Raw genomic sequence first — 19,165 nt, forward strand, 5'->3', positions numbered from 1 at the left:
TCTTGCCAGCCAGGTTTCCACACATGTCAGCAACAGATTTCTCTTCTGAAACAGTTATATCCCAAGTGATCATTTGAAGCAGTATTTACTGCTGATACACTGCAGTGAGATGCCAGGGGAACTCATTATCCAGCCAGTTCTCCCTCTTGAAGACAAAACTTTCACCTTCTTTCTACACCATTTCACAACACAAACTAAAACAGTCACAGTGACAAACAGACCATGTAAACTTGGAAGGAAAGGAGGAGGATTCTGCTCCCCGAGGAAAGATAAAACTAGAAGTTTTTGTTTGAAATACAAAGTTTTGCTTCCCCTCTGTTAGAGAAACCTGAACTAGAGTGCTAAAGGTGCCAAAGTACCCAGACATTATGTAACCTGTATTGTATTTCCAAGGAGGTACCTGAAGCGTGGTAATTCTTCAGTCATAGTTAAAGACAGAGGCTTCACTTTACTAACAGAACCAAATTCAAGACATCAACACAGTAAGTTGCACAGATGTACAGAATAACTGAGTAGCTGTGACAAGACAGGTATCTCAATCCTAGACATGGCTAGTGGTCTTCAAGACTTAGGCAGAGAACTACTTCTTCCACAGTATTTGCTATTGTGCTGCTGCTTCTACTCTTAAGAAAGATGATTAACTAAATGAGACTTGGCTGAATGTAAACAATAATGCTGAAGGCCATGCATTTTTTATATACTCTTATCTACTAAATTTACAGTTGTAGATGGTATCTTGCTGGCAAAATTGACCTAAGATAGCTTAGCTTCTTTAAAAGTTATTTCTTTCTGCAAAGTAAAGATCTGTTTTCACTTCCTGGTTGAAGGCACGGTTTACAGGTCAAATCCACACTGTTTTCTCACCTGCCGGGTTCTTCATGCATAAATCTCTATGTAGAAGGTCATCTCCAGGGACTTAGTAAAGACAAGGTTAACAACAATCAAACTCATCAGCTAGTTCTTGCCTTTCTTGATTATTCACCCAGGTGGCCACTTAAAACATATCCACCATCCTCAAAATAACATGAATAAATGTAATAAATGTAAAGGTGACACCTCTTGAAGTAGAAGGGATACTTTTTGCATAAAGTAGTTGCTTAAAGAGATGATGCAGCACTGGACTGCAGTCACAGCCCACCCAAACATTTCTGTTCTCCAGCAATGTAAACTATTCCATGAAGTTCAAATGGAATATCAATCTGATCACACCCAGGAGCTGATTACAGAAAACCAAATACCATTGTACTGCAAGTCAAAAAGGGTAAAGATGGATTGCTAGAACAATATAACAGCAGCTGGACTCCAAGGGAGCAGCCAGCCAGGCTTAGGGGCTCTTCCCCAGCGACCCACAGCAAGTTCTTACACCCAGCTTACGAAAGCGTGGATGTGTGATGCCTCCACTGCTGACACCCTGGAAACAAACCCTCCCAGAACTCACACCACATTTCAAATGCACTAGCAGAGCTAATCATCAAAATGGATGGAATAACTTCATGTATTTATTCCTGCTTTCAGCCTCCTGTCCATTTGCAATGAGCCTCAGAAATCAAATACTGCTTTGCTGGTCCGTGTGCAGTCAGAGCAAAGGCAAAGGGCCCAGTGACAACAGTCACTACACAGTTCAAAGTAGCAAATGGTAACTACACAGATAACATCATCAACTGCTCATCATATAGTAATGAGTTCTAATTTAGAAGAATTGAAAGAATGGGAGACTCTCAGGCCACATCAGGGCTCCCAGGAAGCAAGACACAGAAATAAGAGAAGTCTAAGACCTGTCACCCACACTGATTAACAAACAGACTCTACAAAGTGCACTGAAGGAATGTAGAAATCTGGGAATACAAGGTAGGGTTTTTGGTTGTGTGAAAAATAACCAGTGGCCAAAGAGCAGCCACAGCTCCTGAAGTCCCAACTGCTTTGAGTACAGCTAAAGCTGTATGGGGAAGGAGGGCATATGTCTACACAGCCCATCACACTGATGTGGAAAATACTTTCGTGTTCTAATATATTCACCACTTCCACAGTATTCAATTTCCCACCACTTTAGACCATGATAATGTAGGAAAATAATGAAGGAGTTTCTTAAAAAGTATAGAACTTTGACATGTTGTACCTTTTCCTCCTCTATTTTTTGTTTCCTCTTTTCTTCTACTGCTGCCCTCCGTTGTTCCTCTTTCTGCTTCATTTCTTTTAGCTTTCTCTGCCTTTCTTCTAACTGTTTTTCATACTGGAGTTTTGCTTTTCTCTCCTTTTCAAGGATTTGTGTCTCTTTGGCAGCTGTAAATTTTTAAGAAAAAATGAAAATCAAAATTAACCATTCACTGATGCTGCAATGCAAGTTATAGGCAAAAGACTACCCAGGCAAAATTATTACCACTTAAAATGAAAACATACAGCAAGATGAGCTTGCAGAGCTGGATGACAATGCACGATGACATTCTGTCCCCAGGTTAGGGTGGAATCAGAACCTTGCCTTACACTAGACCTTACTGTCTAGACAGGACTATCAGGATAGGCATATTCCCTATGTTAAGCACATACTTTTCTTGCCAACATAATAGTGCAGTCTTTGCAAGAAAGTAGTAAGTTGAGAATCAATAGCCTGAATTTTCTGTGTTGCAATTTTCCTTTTTTTTTTTTTTTAGAACAAAATATAATGAAAAGAGTTAAAGCACTGAGTGACAAGATGGGAAAACCCCAAGTTCCTGCATCTGAATTCAAAATAGTTCTCTCGCTATTCTCTGCAGTCTCCACCAAGGAACAGCTGTGTGCAGTTTAACAGGAAGCTCCAGGTTCTGTGACACAAAGCTAGTGGCTGAATGCAAAGTGTATTTTCCATGGCTAGACAAATGAAATGAACCAAGAGACCAGATAATTACACCAACAATGCACAGGCAGTATCTACATACAGAGCCCCCAAAATATTTCTGGATTGATATGTGTTTTAGTCCCACCCTCTCCCCATGTTAGGATAACACAATCACTCCTGTTATTTTTATGTTAACAAACAAACAAACACACAGGTCTGAGAGACACCACTCCCCTCAAGCTGGGAGCTCAAGAGCCAGGACTGCAGGGCTCACTGTGACCCTTTCATCTCTGACTGCACACACATGCACTGATCCACGTCGCAAACAGCATAAAGCTGGGCAAGACTTTTCTGCTGTTCTCTAGGTCTCAGATTCCCTGCTAAGACAAAGTGTATACTGCTGACACTTCAATCCAGGAGTCACTTCAGTGTGCTGGGAAACAAGGGAACCAGTGTTCAAGGCAAACAAGCCATTCAACTAACTAAATCCTTTTTGGTTTTCTCTGAATTGGCATTACCTAAACCTCAGTCTTCAGGGCTACAGGAAGCAGTTTTAAGCTAAAAGTTTTATTTTCAAAAGTGGTTTTGTTGAGGATTTCAATAAGAAATTGGCTAAATTTTCTTGGTGGTCACTAAGAAACAGAAGGTCAAAAGTGATACAGAGCTTCAAGAAGCTAAAACTCTCTGTAGCATTTTCCTCTCAAATCAAATACTTCTTTATTCAGGTTCACAGATAGTCACTGATGCAAGACCAAAAGTAGACCTTGTTTCTTGTCCCCAGTAAGCTGGAAAAAAGTGACTGAACGAGGAATAAGTTATTTCTTTATCACAAACATTTCAGAAAACTGTATTTTAAATGAAACATGAAAATACCATGTTGCTTTTCCCGCTCTTCTCTACGCTCCCTGGCCAGTCTTTGCCTTTCTTCTGTTCTTAGAGTGGAGCCATCTATCACTGTCAAAAATTGAAGACACACAATTGTTAGTTATTTTGAACATTCCAATTTAAATAAAAAGTCAAAAGTCTTTACTATCAAAAGGAGAATGAAACTTCCTGAGAGATGCATGTACCAGCAAATCACTGCACACTTCATATAGAGATTAAAGCTGTCATCTGAAAAATTCACAGGAAGCTAAACACCCTCCCTTTCCATTCTCTCACAACAACCAACCCACTGTTTTTAATAAGTGCAGCAGAAAGCAGACACCATATCAAAGGTTAAATGTATACAGTCAAAGGAAAGACTAAGCAATAACCAGATATATGTGAGAACATATCCTTATTCCAAATTCAGCTCTGATCCTCACTCTTGTACATACTAAATTCCATGAACAAGAATTACAGGAATCTAGGAAAATTTAACCTCAGAACAAATTGTTCACCTGTCACAACCAATTCAGAGCACTGCAGGACAGCTCATTTCCAGGCTAAGCAGAACCAAGACTGCTTAGATCTTTTCAGGTATAAAAACCTGAATTTCAGCAAGAAGTGAACTGGTAGGTGTTGCCCAGTGCACAAAACAGTAATTTAATTTTGCTGTTATGCTCTGTCTACAAGACAGGCACCTTCAACTGAACTCTGAGCCAGTCAAGAGCAGAAATCTGCCATGAAAACCAGACCTTTAATGAATCTACCAACCATCTACCAGGTGGCTCTGGCCTCTGATGCCTCTTGAAGAGCACCAAACTCCTTTCTAAAATATGTTCTCTTTGTTGCCTACTAACTCTGCCTTGTGAACCCAGCACTTCATGAAGGGCAATGACCAATAATTGTACCTGGTTTAGTTGCTGTCTTTATTGAGGTCTGGACTGCAAGAGGGCTAATGCCACTTTGGCTTCTTCTTTCTTCTGCTATGGCTTGGGCTGCAGCAACTGTGAGAAAGAGTCATTCCATATTAAGAAAAGCTCCACAACTGAAACTCAATAAAATATCTAAAATACATAAAATTCCATTTGAGGTTGCTGATCTTTTTATTAAATAACTAACTGGGGGCTGCTTAACTTGTAAGGAAAAACTTGTCAAGTGAAACCTCAGCTTTTCTTTTTAAAAACCACAGTTACAAAACCTATGTTTTCAAATGTGCAGCCAAGGACTATAGCTTCAAAAAGATCAAACTTATTATATAACTCTTCTAAGACAAAACCAAGTATTTAGCACAGTTACAAGTCTGACTTACACTTACTAATAAAAACTCTTTTCTACCACATGTGCATTTTTGGGCTGGATATACTTATGTCCATTAGCACTGGCAGAATCATATTCTGATGAGACCTGAGCAGGGAAAGGTTTATGAAGAACTGTCATTACTTGATCACATGAAACAGAAAGTGGATAAGCTGCATAAAGTGAACCATTACAGGATGCTTACACTGTACTTCTAAAACTGGATCTTCAAAAATAAATTTTAATTGTAAATTAGACTCCAAAACTGTAATTTGAGCATTCATTCACCTTATTCAGGTTTCAGCAAGGTGAGCACAGTAGCTATGACTCACAGTTAGCAATATAGAAAGGAAATGCTACCAATATTAATGTTGCTAAAATAATGAAACCCATTAAGAAGTCAGAGAGACTAATTTACTGTATCACTTTCCACAGATTTTCTTTATTTTAGTGTCAACTTTCACTAATCATCTTGCAGGGTGTGAAGGTGAAGTGGTATAGGGAGAGCAGGCAGGGCAACCCGTAAGACAGCATTACCCCACTTTCCTGCACAGCTCAAATGGGAATGTTCTCACACAGTGACACCTTGTTCTCACCTTGGCTGACAGATACTGGGAGCTCAACTTTGCTCCTAAGAGGAGCCCAACTTCAGGGGACGCAAGAGAACACATCACACAACCACCCAACCAGAGAAAGTCAAGGCCTGTTTTACACAGAAAAGGCAATCCACAAAAAGAACGTGTAACTCCTGTGAACATGAAGGACCAACAGCAGAATTTGGCATTATATTTTAAAAAAGAAGACAACAGCTTTGCCAGTGATCTCAGACTTCCCTTTAATATGAGTAGTGCAGAATGCAAAGGAGGAAGGAAGAGTCTCCCTCTTCTCCATGCATTGCCATGACAACTAGTTGTGTCATGGTAATAACCCTCCCTAAGGCTGTGCCCAAGAACAATCACCTCAAAGTGTTTAATCCCATGTGATGTCAGTGATAAATGCTGATTACAATACTTATTCAGCAACTCTAAATTGTCACCCACAGCTGTTGCCATGTCTTGAATTAATTTTTCACTACAGCAGCAAACAAAAGTCTTCCTCAGTTCCATCCTATACATCTCTGAGGCTCTTTTCAAACAACTCAGAGACTAGATATATCACAACATGGTGAGATTACCCATGGGCAAAGAGAACAGCTAAAAAAGGGACTCATTGTAATTTCACCATCTAGATTAAAAGTCAGATAAATATCTGATTTTTGTACACTTTTGCATGCCACATGGATGGGAATCTAGTCCAAAAAATACCAGGTAGAGAACAACAAAATTATCTATTCTAACACAATTAAAATTGAAAACAGCCAGAGGAAAAGCAGCCCACTGCAGGTGTGCTGAGAACAGAAACATACAGACAGGGCATTAGTATCCAATGGCACCCTTGGACATCACAAAGGCTGAAGGAGCATAAGGTTCCTCAAATACCATTTAGACATCAGACACAGAAATCCAGGTACATCTTCCCTTCAGTCTCCATCAGCAAGGGAGGAGACAGGAGGTGCCCAGGCAGCCTGAGCCAACTCAGCCCAGCTGGGAAAAGAGCCCAACAGAAGAAACTCACTCCTCTCCTACACCAGGTTTAGTTAAGACCACTACTGGAATTTTCCTCAACTCTCAAAGTTTAAACATCTGAACATCTGTAACAAAGTTGTAGTAAGAAGCAAGCTGCAATTAAACAGGTACAACAGTCATCTTATTTAATTTGCAGAAATATTTTACTATTAGAAATCCTGCTGAACAAACCAGTCATAATGGATGTGGGAGATTGTTTATTTTCAAATGAATACATAAATACATAAACAGTTGAATAATGTTCATGATTAGAAGGCATTCATTTAAAAAGATTTAAAAATCTGCAAAGCAATTAGTTCATCTTAATTAATTAAGGTTGCAAAAGATTAGTTGAGGTTCTACAGAACAGGAAAGTGGGTTACAGAAACAGTTCAGCTTGCAAAGGACACAGAGGTGAAAAAAGCCTAGAAATAGTCAGCCAAAGGATTTTGTATGTCAGGGGTTTTATATGGCAGTTAAAATATTTTGTGTTTGCTGCTGCAATGCTTCATTACTTGCATAGAAACAATGTCTTCACAAATATGAAAGTGGTACATTTAAGGCACCATGAGTGCACCTTCGTGTCACACAGATGTGATCCATTCAACCAAGAGAAATCCAGAATGAAATGTGAACTGGGGATTGGAACAAAAGATCATTAAAAGGGAAACAGCCATCACATTAGATATGTCCCTGAGATGTGCAAGCTCAGTTTCACTAAATCTCTGGTCAACAGACAGGTTTTATGTTCCTTGTAAATTTTACGGTAAACTTGCAATATCAAGCTGATTTTCAAAATCCCCTTTTTACTACTTACTCTAGGAGAAAATGAGTTGCATATTGTTGCACCCTGCAACCTTTAAAAAAAATACAAATTTATTTTGCTTTAATATGATAAAAGAAATCTAAATTATTAATAACTTTAAACGTTCTTTGGCACAGATACCTATAATGTCTTTGCCTATTTTTCCATAATGAATGTAGCAGTCTGCTATGGAGCAAAGCTTCATGGAAAAGAATTTTCCACAAAAGCTATCTCTGTAAAAGAAGCCTAATACTTCTGTAATGAATCAGGATACCCCAGAACAGGAAACCAGTTAACAACCATTTCACTAGAACTTGTGTCACATGCTGCATTAGTGGGGGGTGCCTTCATGGACATATTCAGCAAACTTCCTGGAGAAGAAAAATTCTCTTAGAGGCAAATTAAATCTCATTTCTATTCTGAGCTTCCCCTCCCACAGTAGTCACCAAAGGCTTTCACAACTATAATTTGTGATCAGTATAATGTATGTGTTTATTTTACAGTAGTCTACCTTTAAATGCTCCAGGTAAAATTAATAAAAGTATAAGCCACACATGTGGCCAATAATAATAATATCTGCATTCAGGCATAATAAAGTAGGGCTATTTGGAACATGAAATGGTTAGGGGATTTGGGAAGCAGTTTTCCTTCTGTGCCCTCATCATCATTTAGCACCATGTGTCTGGCCAAGGGTATCACAGATAAACCAAACCCACAGAAGCACCAGGAACCAGCCACTTAGGAAGGCAACATTCCAGATACATCCAACTCTCCCAGTTTCACCTCCAGCTCAGGATCACAGAGTCTGTGCAGGTGCTGTGGTGCCTCCCTCGCACTGAGCACGACGGGACTTCCTTCAGGTTCCAATATGCCCTGAGAAGACCAGTGCTAAAAATAAACCCTGATTTCTATTTCAACCCTTGCACAGAGCTAATACCCTTGGCCCCTGCCAAGACTGGCAAAGGACCCACTGCTGTTCTTAGCAAACCTCATTAGGGACTGGAGCGGCTCCGTCCCTTTGCCCAGCGAGGTTTAGGGATTCCATCCCATCACCTCTCCTGGTATCCATGACCCAGCCAGATGCTGCCCCACTTGCTTTCCCAACCCGTGCAGAACCAGAAAGGAGAGCAGAATATGCCAACTTTCAAAGCAATCCTTCTGCTTCTTATGATTTAATGACAAAGCAAACAAACAAAAAAAATCCCAGACTAAGCCTTTGAAACAGGAGGTGTTAGAAGATGTCCTGAATGGAAAGCATTGTTGGAAATCGAAATTTTCTGCCAAAGTTTAAAGCAGGTAACAAGAAGCCAATACTCAATCCATGAACCAAAAGTGAACGGCCCAGCAAAATATCTCTAATTTTACAGCAAACTGTGCCAACTCTGCAAGATGCCATTTTTGTCTTGCTCCACTACAGGGAGCTACTGTTTGTCAGCAAGGGTTCTGATCCTTTTTCTTTTAATAACAGTTGCACATGCTTCCAGGAAAGACAAGGGAAGTTAGCATTTAAGTTTGAGATTTCTGCACACTACCTTTTAAGCTGATTTCCACTCATTAATTAATACAGGTTAAGACAAATGGATGCAAGATCATATGCTTGATGCTTTAAGAAAAACTGGATATTGGTTTTACACCATTACCTCACACAAACAGGTGGACAACACAGAAAGTTGAATTGTGAAAAGAAAGCCCTCTCTGCATGCACTCCTCTTTTCCCTGCTTTCCCCCTTCTTTCTGTCTTTCCTTGCTGATTCTCACATCCCATCTTTGGGCTGCAAGGACTGACAGGCTCCACAACCAAACACGTGAGCCTCCCGTAGGCACCTTCTGATGGACCAGCTGGAAGGCAGATGGTTCTCCTGTTTTGTCTGGGCAGTCACCAGATGGGAAGCACACAGATCTCCAGAAAGCAGTGCATGCTCTCTCAGCTTCAGCAGGCCAGAAGAGCTTCCTATTGTCTTATCCTTATCCCAGACTGTATTTGAACTCTTGGTTCTACATTCATTCCCTATGTGGGATACCTATTTTATTACTTTTGTGTGTTTTCCTCCCTTTAAGACCATTTCTGCAGGTAATTCTGTACAACAATCTGGTTGTACAATCTGTTTTTCCTCCCAGTCAATGCTTAAGGAAGTTTGAGACGATTTCTTCAGTTCACTACAAGTATTCATCCCACTGGAAAACTCTTAACACAAACATTCCTTTGCAGTATATGAAATTAGCATCTCCCCAAGTAAGTATTTGAGAATATATTTCAAGAATGTACGTTTTTATTTATCCTTAAGCATCCACACCCAGACTAAGAGCTAGAAACATTTTAAAAAATATCACATAATTATTTCTTATAAGGAGACCTGCAAAGATACAGCTGAAGTAATCTCAAGGACAGGCTGTTCAGCCCAGGGCGTGATCAGTGAGGCACCAGGAAGGTTGCCGGTTAATTTGTGGGTTGATCTCTGTACACTTCACCCTCGGGGAAACACATAATCTAAACCAAACTTGAATGTAATACAAGCACAGACCAAAGAATCAAAATTCGCCCTTAAAAGAACTGGCAGCCACCTCCAAAAACTTTCTACAGAGATGCCACACCATTGTGTGACAGCCACATCAGAAGTGTACTATCCTTAGTCTGAACCCTACCGAGAACGTATCTGCTATGGAGTCTCACTGATTCCTGCTCCCACTTGTATTCTCTTATTTTAACCTTGCTCCCATTGCTCAGCCACAAATTATGCTTCTCTCTTCTTAATGGGAAAAGCAACTGCCAGTACAATGCTTAGAGACAACAAAGAGATGTCACCACCTCTTGCAGAAACCATCACGAGGTTGGTAAGAAGCACTGTCTGTACTGCGCACAAAGGGCTGACAAGCTAAATCCACCCTCTTCTCTGGAAAAGACACCTGGCTTCACAATTTGGGGTTGTTAGTAAGGTATGTTATTATTCACCTCTTGAAAGAAATTAAAGTGAACCACAGCAGATACTGACTTCCTGCTCCTTTCACTATCCCTTTTGCCACATTCTTCTTCGCCATAGTTCTTCCTCACCTTCCAAAAAAAACATGAAAAAGATTAGCATTCTGCACAAGCCACCTTATTTTTTTAAAAAACATAATCTTTCACCATCTCTTTTGATAACATGATTTGTACAAAAAGGCCTTCCAAAGGGGACACTTCTCCAATTCACACGTCCCCAACTCTCTGCAAGCTCTAATGCAACTCAGATACAGTGACTAATGCTGGGTAGAACACAGAAATTAATCTGTTTATTGCACTGTGCATACCAGGCTGATCTGCCCAGTAACTTCTCTCCAGAGGTGATGCTTCCTGCATAAAGGATACACAGGTCTTACAGCCCCAACCATGTTCTTCAGCAAATGGCCATGCCTTGCTGTCTTGTCTTTGCTGCCTGGAAGCACTGTCTTGGTAACACTCAGCCAAAGAGAAGCCAGAGCTTTGGAAAGGCTGGAGTGCTCATTATGTTTTTCAGTGAAAGAATAAGGCACTAAGGTGTTTGTACTCACTGAAAAATTCTCCAGCAGAATACAATAAGGCTGCATTTCAGATGTAAAGGGAGTATTTCTGCACCATTTCTGTAGATTGGCAACTGTAAACTTTTCTTGCCAACTGCAAAACAAATTGCTTACATCTACCTTGGCTGTTTATATTAGAGATATATTAGACAATGACTGCAATGCTGATGCAATAAACTATGGCAAAGAGTCCCTTGTGAACCTTCTCAAGTGTAACAGAAATCAATATTTACCTGTTTCTGCATACTGAAAATTCCAAAGTACCCAAATACACTGGACTAAAATGAAAGCAGTCTATGTAATAAATATGCCCTTACATAGTTTCCTGTAAATTCATTGTGAAATTTAGTAGTGACATAAATGCTTACAGGTAGCTGTATACATACAGATAAAACACTCCAAACTGAACAGAATTAGACACAGCTTTAACAGCTACAGAAGGACCAAAAAAGTAAAACAGCAGAGTTTTAAACATAGAGTGCAAGATTATTAATAACTGCTCTGTTTATCTTACAGGTAATTCTCTTTCATTAATAACACCTTCCAACACCTCAGGACTATATGTGTTGTTCCTCACACTGGACTGGCTTCAGAGATGCCAGAGCAGTCCCACTGTGCCCTGCTCTGAGCAGTTTAGTTCCCACTGGAATTCTAGCTCAAGCGTGGGTAAGAGGCACAGAAATCAGCTCTCTCTGCTTTACTCCTCCAGTTCTGGAGGCTGCCTAAAACTGACTCCTCTTCACACTCCTGCACAGCCACAGTAAAAAGTAACTTCAAGACAAACTTCTGCTCTCTTCTCTTATTTCACATCTGTTTTTCTCATTGTGTTATTTCTTTCTTTTACAGTGCACTATCCCCTAACGCTGGCAATAGCTATCTTCTATCCACTACTCCCCCCTTTCCTGAGCAGTCTGGTTTCTTTTGCTCGCTGGAAGCACGTCCTTGTAAATGCTTTTGTCCTCGTTTGCAGGCTGTGGCCATTGTTTAATACACCCAGCCAAACAATGCCAGCAAAGAACACAGCCCAGCACTGCGAGTCACAACTAACTTGAGACAAACCCTGTGAAAACACCATTTTGAGCTTTCTTAAGCTGGAAGGATAACAGCTCCTTTACATGACAGCAGGGAAAACTACTGCTTTTTCCTTTTACACCCGATGAATTTCTTATGGCAACTTCAGAGCTCATTCAAACACTGTGTGCTTCAGAAGGAGAGGGACTGTGTTGGCATTTACCCCCATGAGAGCAGGCTCCAGCCTCAAATCAAGTCACTCAATACAGTGCTCTAGGACAGTGACAGGCCCACAGTGTGTTTAACACAGCAAATCCACTACACACTGCTGTACATCTACAGCAGAACAGGGTGGTGTAAAATGTAAAAGGAAATAAACTGCAAATTTTCTTAAAGCTGTACAGTTCACTCAACTAATTAGAAATGAAAGCTCTGAGACATTCCACTACACCTAATGTAAGTTCCCAACAAAGTAATCATGAATCAGTCCCTGCCCTAAAGAACTTGAAGAATAGATAAGTGAAAAGTAACAAATGGCTGTAAAAAACCCAAACAGGACAAAAGGGCAAAAGAGACCAATAAAGAGACTATATATTTTTTTAATTCATTACCTAATGGCAGAAAATCTTCTAGAGAAATCTGAAAGTGAGTAAGGTGCCACTCACTGTTCTACTCTGGAGATGACTGTCCTTGGTTTTCAATGTCCAGAACACAAATCACATATTATTGATCAACACTGTGCTGCAAAAATATGTTCCTTTAAGAAATTCTCTTGGCAAAACTAAACAGAGGATAAGCTTTCAAATTAATAAATGTGTTCTATTAAATTATATTAAGTATAGAGATCTCTACAGGATTTCTCTATTCTTGTAGCCAATCCTTCTTGGACTTGGGGGAGGAATTTTGACACCCAGGAGGTTTAAAACACTTGCTCAGAGAACAAGCCACTACAGTATCTTTGCTCCCTCCCAAGATTCAGGTCAGTGCACTTAAACAACAGAGGGTGTCTGTAAATTAAGAGTCAGTTAAGTACTCATAAAAGAGTATTTTAAAAACTCCCTGTGAATTATGGGGAAAAAAAACCACTATGAGGAAAGACCGAGGTATTCTGAGCACAACTAATGGTAATTGTTTTCTTCAAAGGCAGCTCCAGTTGTGGATCCTTCACCTAGAAAGAGGAAGTTCCAAACTGACTGGAATATAAAAACAATTTAGATGAAAACAAATGTCAAGCAACTAGGTCAGCCTTCCTTAAAAGCAAAGACTTGTTTCCACTTATGCACTCTGTGAACACCACAGATCCAGGGGGGATGGCTGAGGTTTCTGTCTCTTTCAAACAAAAACACTTCCAGCAACATTTGATTTCTCTTCCAGGAACCCCATGCACCAAACCACCCAATCACCAGCATCTAGAACAGTTTTAATTATTGGACAAGTATATGAAAACACACTGAAAGCATATCATCAATGAACAACTACCTGGTTGTAAACTGCATAATTGGAAGCTAAATGGCACTAATTTATCAGTGGCAGACCAAGAATTTGAAGGCCCCACTTTGTTTTTAAAATATCACAAGTCATCTGATAAGTCATATTAACAGAAGTCATTAAAATTGCATGCTCAGAATTTTATTTGTCAGAGTATCCTTTTACAAGAGGAGTGCAAGAATCCCCAATTATCAAGTTTAAAGACAACCAGCAGCATTTGATACCCCTAAGATTACGATTAACCTACATTATTTCTTATATTTATCTCACAGCAACCCATAGTAACCCTTCTTTACCCTCTTATCACTTTTAAGAACTGACAATTAATAACAGTGTATCAGTACTTTAAATATTCCTATCTGTTTTCTTTTTGAAAATCACAAGTGTATGAAGAAGCAGCAGTCCTTAATTCCAGTCACATTTTAAGGCTATGCACAGCTAGAGATAGTGTAAGCCACAGGATCTCTGCTCTCACCATCAGTTATGACCCTTGCAAGTCCTTATTGGCTAAATACTTGCATCTGAATTAAAGCATGGAATCTAAATTTATATTTTGTAATTTTAACACATGAAGAAATATGTAAAGAATGGAACATCCTGTATAAGAAACTGAAAAAAAAATTGCTGTATATGCACATGGTTCAGTTGGGTTTTTTTGCTTGTTTCTTTTTTTCTCCTTACAGCAAGGAGGATCTCAAATGCATTTTGAGAAATCTCAAGAATTTAAAGTTTTAAATTAGAGTAAAACCTTTATATAAACCAGTTACAACTGGAGGTAATCTTTAGAATGTTAAGCTCCTAATATGTACCATTCATCTTTATGAATCAGCATGAAATTATCCTGTATGACTGTATTTCCATGAACAAGAAGAAAATGAAATTAAGGCTCACAGCCATCACAATTACATCAAGTTCTCAGCCTGACTTGGAAATGTTCTCTCTTACCACTGGGATCTATGTGAAATCCAATTTCTGTGCAGTTCTTTGCATTTATCACCCTGGCACTCTGCAAAGCAGTGTTACTACTCTGATGCAGGGAAAAAAGATGAAGCACAAAAAAACCTTAAAACTGTCTCCAAAGTTATGAGGAGTCTGACAGAACAAGAACCTGGAGGCAGCCCTAGTGATCACCAGCTGAATGCCCCAGTCACTGGGCTGCCTTTGCTCCACACGTGGAGTAAGCACGAGTCATTCATTTGAACACCACCGAGTAAGACAACAACTGAACGCTTGGATTTTGCCACCAAGACTATACATAAGAGCAGTACTTTCACAGGTAATGGTACAAACTTGTGTTCTTAAATTATGTTTTATAACTATTACCCAGAGACCAGACAAATCTCCAAATGTTCCTAATTGCTTGACCACTTTAGTTTCACTATTAGTTATCCATCCATCCTTCTTTTCATGCAAATTCTGTGTATGTGCACTTGGTAAAGCTGTTACCAGTAACTGTGCTCCAGGCAAGAAGGAGAAAGCCAGACAGTGTCACTTACACAGGCAGAAAAAAACCTGATTAGACGGAATGAAGCTGTTATTTTATCAGACAACTTCCGACCACGCTGGGCTCAGCCACGCAGGTCATGGGAATTATGCCTGCAGCTAGACTGGTTGAAAAAGGCACTTCATTTCTGTCCCATGTCCTGAGACAAGTTTCCCAAAAAATCATGAAGATCTTGGAAAGGAAAATACATACAAACAGCATTTTAATATACTGTTTTGAACAATCTTCACAGCAGCGATTCAGTACAAGTGGAAATCCTGACAACAGCACAGCCAAGCTCTGGTAAAAACAAACACATATTCTCTACCACCCATACTACAAAGCACAGGAGATTTTAGTATTTCAGTGAAAATGAAAATAAAATAATAACTGTGGGATACAACAGCTTAAATTATAGGTATTTTTACTCTGATTACCCACACGAATCCAGGAAAACCTCATATGCTGGGTAAACCACAAGTAACTGATTATTTCCCTCTTCTCAAATCTTAACAAGCTCAGCAGTGCTTATGGTATTAGAATAGGAGCAAAAATTCCTCTTCATCCCTGAAGGATGACAGCAGCAAGCATGGATCACAAGAATGGGGTAAGCAGCTGCCACCTATGCACTGTTGTTTCACAGTGTACAACCACAATTCACTTCTAATATTAAAGGATGTTCACACATCACTGATAGAAATATTAACTGCCTTCTGCTCTTTGTCATCCACCTAAAGGACATAAGATTGGACAGGAATGTCAGGGCAGAAAATTATTACAAAGGAACTGCAGAACTGACACCGCAGGCATGATTTGGCCTTTCTCAAAGAAAGAGAAACAACTTTTCCTCACCTCAATACTAGCCTGAATTAAAGAGAATATTTTTCTTGCCCAACTTAGCACATTGATACTGAAGTTAGTTACAAATGGCACTGTGGGATTCTACACTTTAAAGGCTTAAAATAATTAACCAGCACCAACCAGCCACAGATGAAACCAATATTAAGAGGCTGGTAACAGAGAGCAGAAGTGGGGAACAAGAACCCAGCAGTCTTGTCCCCAGAAAGGAACCCATGCAAAAGGTAACTACACCAAAGGTATACATACAGCTCCTAGCCAGGCCGCCAGAAAGAGCTGTAGTTTCTCGGCAAGATGCTTCTGATTCTTACTTATTGTCTTTAAAACATGAGATTCCCAACCAGAAGTTCACTGGTAAACAACTAAAGATGCACAGCAGTGTATTTACTTTGTCTAGATGTTTGCCCTCCAGATTGATTAAGACAGCAAAGGACACAACTGCCCACAGAGAGGCAGAAACTGGGCCCAAGTACTCTAGTTAGCAGGTATTTTGGAACTGATGAGTCCCCCCACGCAGCTAACTGAGCTTAGAAAAGCAGGAAGTTATATCCCTGGCCAATCAGCCCAAGGGTAGCATGGGACTAAACAAGGTTCTTTCTGGTGTCTCTTTTTTCCCCTCCTACATCCTCTCCAAACAGTCGCGATATCAGACTTGGTTGCTGCTCACAACTTCTCCAAACAGCAGCAAATACTGTGGCAATTACCGCGCCAATTCCACTGCTAACCACGGGATTGCAAGGATGATTTCTAAACATCATTTGCTTTCTCCAGGGAGCGCTACTGACAAGAAGTCAGGAGCAGAGCTGCAGTGGCCTGTACACTCAGACAGCATTGATTCAATGCACATTAGCAATGAGTTTATCTTCAACTACACAAGTGCTAGAAATGCATTCCATGTACACTGCAGTTTAGATTCTGGTTCAGTGACTTCTACCCCCTCAGGGAAAAAAATTTCAAGGTCTAGTCTTTCCGGGATCTAGTGAGAGGGTTTGTTTTTTTAACACCATGTGCATATTAGAACATGTGCATATCTTAAGGGAGATGGAGCTGCCTGGCTCAAGGAGCATTTCCCCTCTGGTTTTGGGACTAAATCTAGGTCGTGACAGCTACCAGAAAATGTAGGTGCCCGTCTTTAGAAGAACTTAGGAGCCACCGTAGAACTGCATCCAATATGCAAAATAAAGTGCAGCAGCTCTAACAGGAAGCTTAAGGATCAAATAGACACCGCCTGTGCAGGTGAGAAGTGCTATCTTTCGGCAGATCGTTATCCTTCTGGAGCACTAAACTGTCTTGATTTTGAAACAGAAACTAAAAGTAATTAAGTAATATTTCTGACACTCAACACACTGAAAAAGAATGCCAGAAGAGAGCTGTGCATTCAGGACTCTTTGCCAGCACTCTTCTTTGTGTAATTACACAGACACACTGAAAACAATCAAGCGAAAGGCTCTCAGAGTAGTTTTTGTACCAAGTCCAAGTTAGTTAACTTAGATCAAGCCACAATTATCCTTCCTTATCTTTTTGTGTCCGGGATAAGAAAATGTTTATCTTTTCTAATGGATCACCCACAAAGCTTTTGCGTGGAGATGTGCCATGAAATTGTGCTGCAAACACACACCATGCACGCACAACGCTGGTTTCAAAATATATTATTAAGGACCGTAAGTATTAATAGGCACGTAAATACAGCCAAGGACAAACCCAAAGCAGAGCTTCTTTAACCCTCTGAGAACACAAGTTAAAAAAAGAAGAAATAAAATGAAATTAAATAAACGGGGTTTTAGCCAATCTTTGATTAGGAATCAACGCCAGGGACTTCCCTGCCTTCTTCACTCGGGACCGGCCACATCGCCGGGGCAAGAGCCGCCGCAGAGACACCGACAAGTTCAGACCGTCGAAAAACGGTGAAAAATGGGCGGTTCGCGTAACGCCGCCCTCCCGCAGCCTCCTCTGCCGCTGCCCAGCGGCTGCGGGAGGTCCCGAGCCAGCAATTCCCGCCCGGGGCTGCGGGAAAGGACGGACCCGGCCGGGCGGCCTCCACTCGCGGTGCCCCTTCCACGCCCCGGGACGGGGGCCGGGGATGGGGGGGACACCCCCCCCGCCAGCCGCGCCCTCGGTCCGCCGGATCCCCCACACCGCCGCGCTTCCCCCTGGCTGCCCGCTCTCACCCATCTGCTCCCGCAGCCCCTTCAGGGAGGAGGAGGAGGAGGCAGCGCAGGACGGGGGCGCCGCGCCGCCCTCCGCCATCTTCAGCGCGGGACGCGGCAGTGCCGGCGGCGCCGGGGCCGGGCCGCGCACTGCGCACGCTCCGCCCGCCCCGCGCCCGCCCCGGCGGGAGCTGCCGGTGACCCCCGAGCGCTGCCCTCAGGCCCCGCCGTGCCCGGTGGGCGTAACCGGGGCTGTGTCGGGCTGAGCATCTAACCGGCATAAGTACAGCCATATGAGTGATACCGTTAGAACTAAAGAAAAATTACAGTTATCATTAAACTATAGGATCAATAAAGAGTGCTGTGTTTGTGAGATACAGAATACGGGGTTGTTCAGAATGGTGTGTTTTGTGTATACACAACCATAACTACCGCTGACTGCTTGGAATTGTCTTTAACCCTTCCCATCTTGGTCTGGGTGCCACGGGTACCGATTGGTAAATAGAATTAACCCGTGATTGTTTTTGAATAAAGATATATGATTTACGGAACCAGTCGTCGTCCGAACAGCAGTAGGACAAGAGGGCACAGTCTTAAACTGTGCCAGGGGAGATTTAGGTTAGACGTTAAGAAGAAATTCTCTACAAAGAAAATGATCAGACATTGGAATGGGCTGCCCAGAGACGTGGTGGATTCACCGTCCCTGGAGGTTTTTAAGAGACTGGATGTGGCATCAGTGCCATGGTCTAGTAGGTGGTGTTGAGTCAAAGGTTGGACTCGATTTCGGAGGACTTTTTCAACCTAGTTGATTCTGTGATTAGCTATAAGAATAGGCTTATGTAACAGAAAAGAAGTATAAAAATTAATAGAAGAATGGATTTAGATTTAATCCATGAAATAGCAGCTAATGAGCGAGCTCTAAGTGATGTCTGAGTGTTAGAGAAACAGATTAAAGTGTAGGGCTTTCAGACCTGGGGGAGGAAGTTAGCACGGCTTGGGAAGAGGGATGTACAGTTGGTAATGGACACAAAGGAATGCGGAATTTATGGGCAACCAGGACTGCCAAGATAAGGAAGAAACTAATAAAACCAACTTGGTAATTGTGCTGAAATCAGCTCCAAGCGGGTAAAAGGTGATTCTAGTAGGGGAATCTGCGACCACCGACACACAAACCATCGACCATCAAGAAACCCCCCGGAGGCAAAGAAAGAAACTGAACCTGCAGACAAATTAGCATAAGAAGTGAGAGAATCATTAATG

The 19,165-nt window shown here is 41.2% G+C and overlaps 1 protein-coding gene across 9 annotated transcripts in view; it reads right to left on the reverse strand.

Annotated features, from left to right (window-relative positions):
• MAP7D3 (MAP7 domain containing 3) overlaps nucleotides 1-18,071 on the reverse strand; it is a 45,365-nt gene extending 27,294 nt beyond the window's left edge. For 8 of the 9 annotated variants that reach the window (XM_051784136.1, XM_051784164.1, XM_051784155.1 and 5 more), the window contains exons 1-4: nucleotides 17,927-18,071; nucleotides 4,588-4,683; nucleotides 3,686-3,766; nucleotides 2,117-2,280 (exon numbers count right to left, since the gene is read on the reverse strand). In XM_051784136.1, the coding sequence (XP_051640096.1) occupies nucleotides 2,117-2,280; nucleotides 3,686-3,766; nucleotides 4,588-4,683; nucleotides 17,927-18,005 (420 nt within the window). In that variant the 5' untranslated portion in view covers nucleotides 18,006-18,071. Of the gene's footprint in view, nucleotides 1-2,116; nucleotides 2,281-3,685; nucleotides 3,767-4,587; nucleotides 4,684-10,374; nucleotides 10,434-17,926 lie in introns of those variants that run through there. The other variant, XM_051784145.1, reaches the window with a different exon arrangement.
• Between the last annotated feature and the right edge of the window lie 1,094 nt (nucleotides 18,072-19,165).

The sequence above is a fragment of the Manacus candei genome, unplaced genomic scaffold (genome assembly GCF_025592945.1).
Source record: "Manacus candei isolate 608988 ecotype Guabito, Panama unplaced genomic scaffold, ASM2559294v1 h1tg000003l, whole genome shotgun sequence".
In the NCBI taxonomy this organism is placed as follows: Eukaryota; Metazoa; Chordata; class Aves; order Passeriformes; family Pipridae; genus Manacus; species Manacus candei.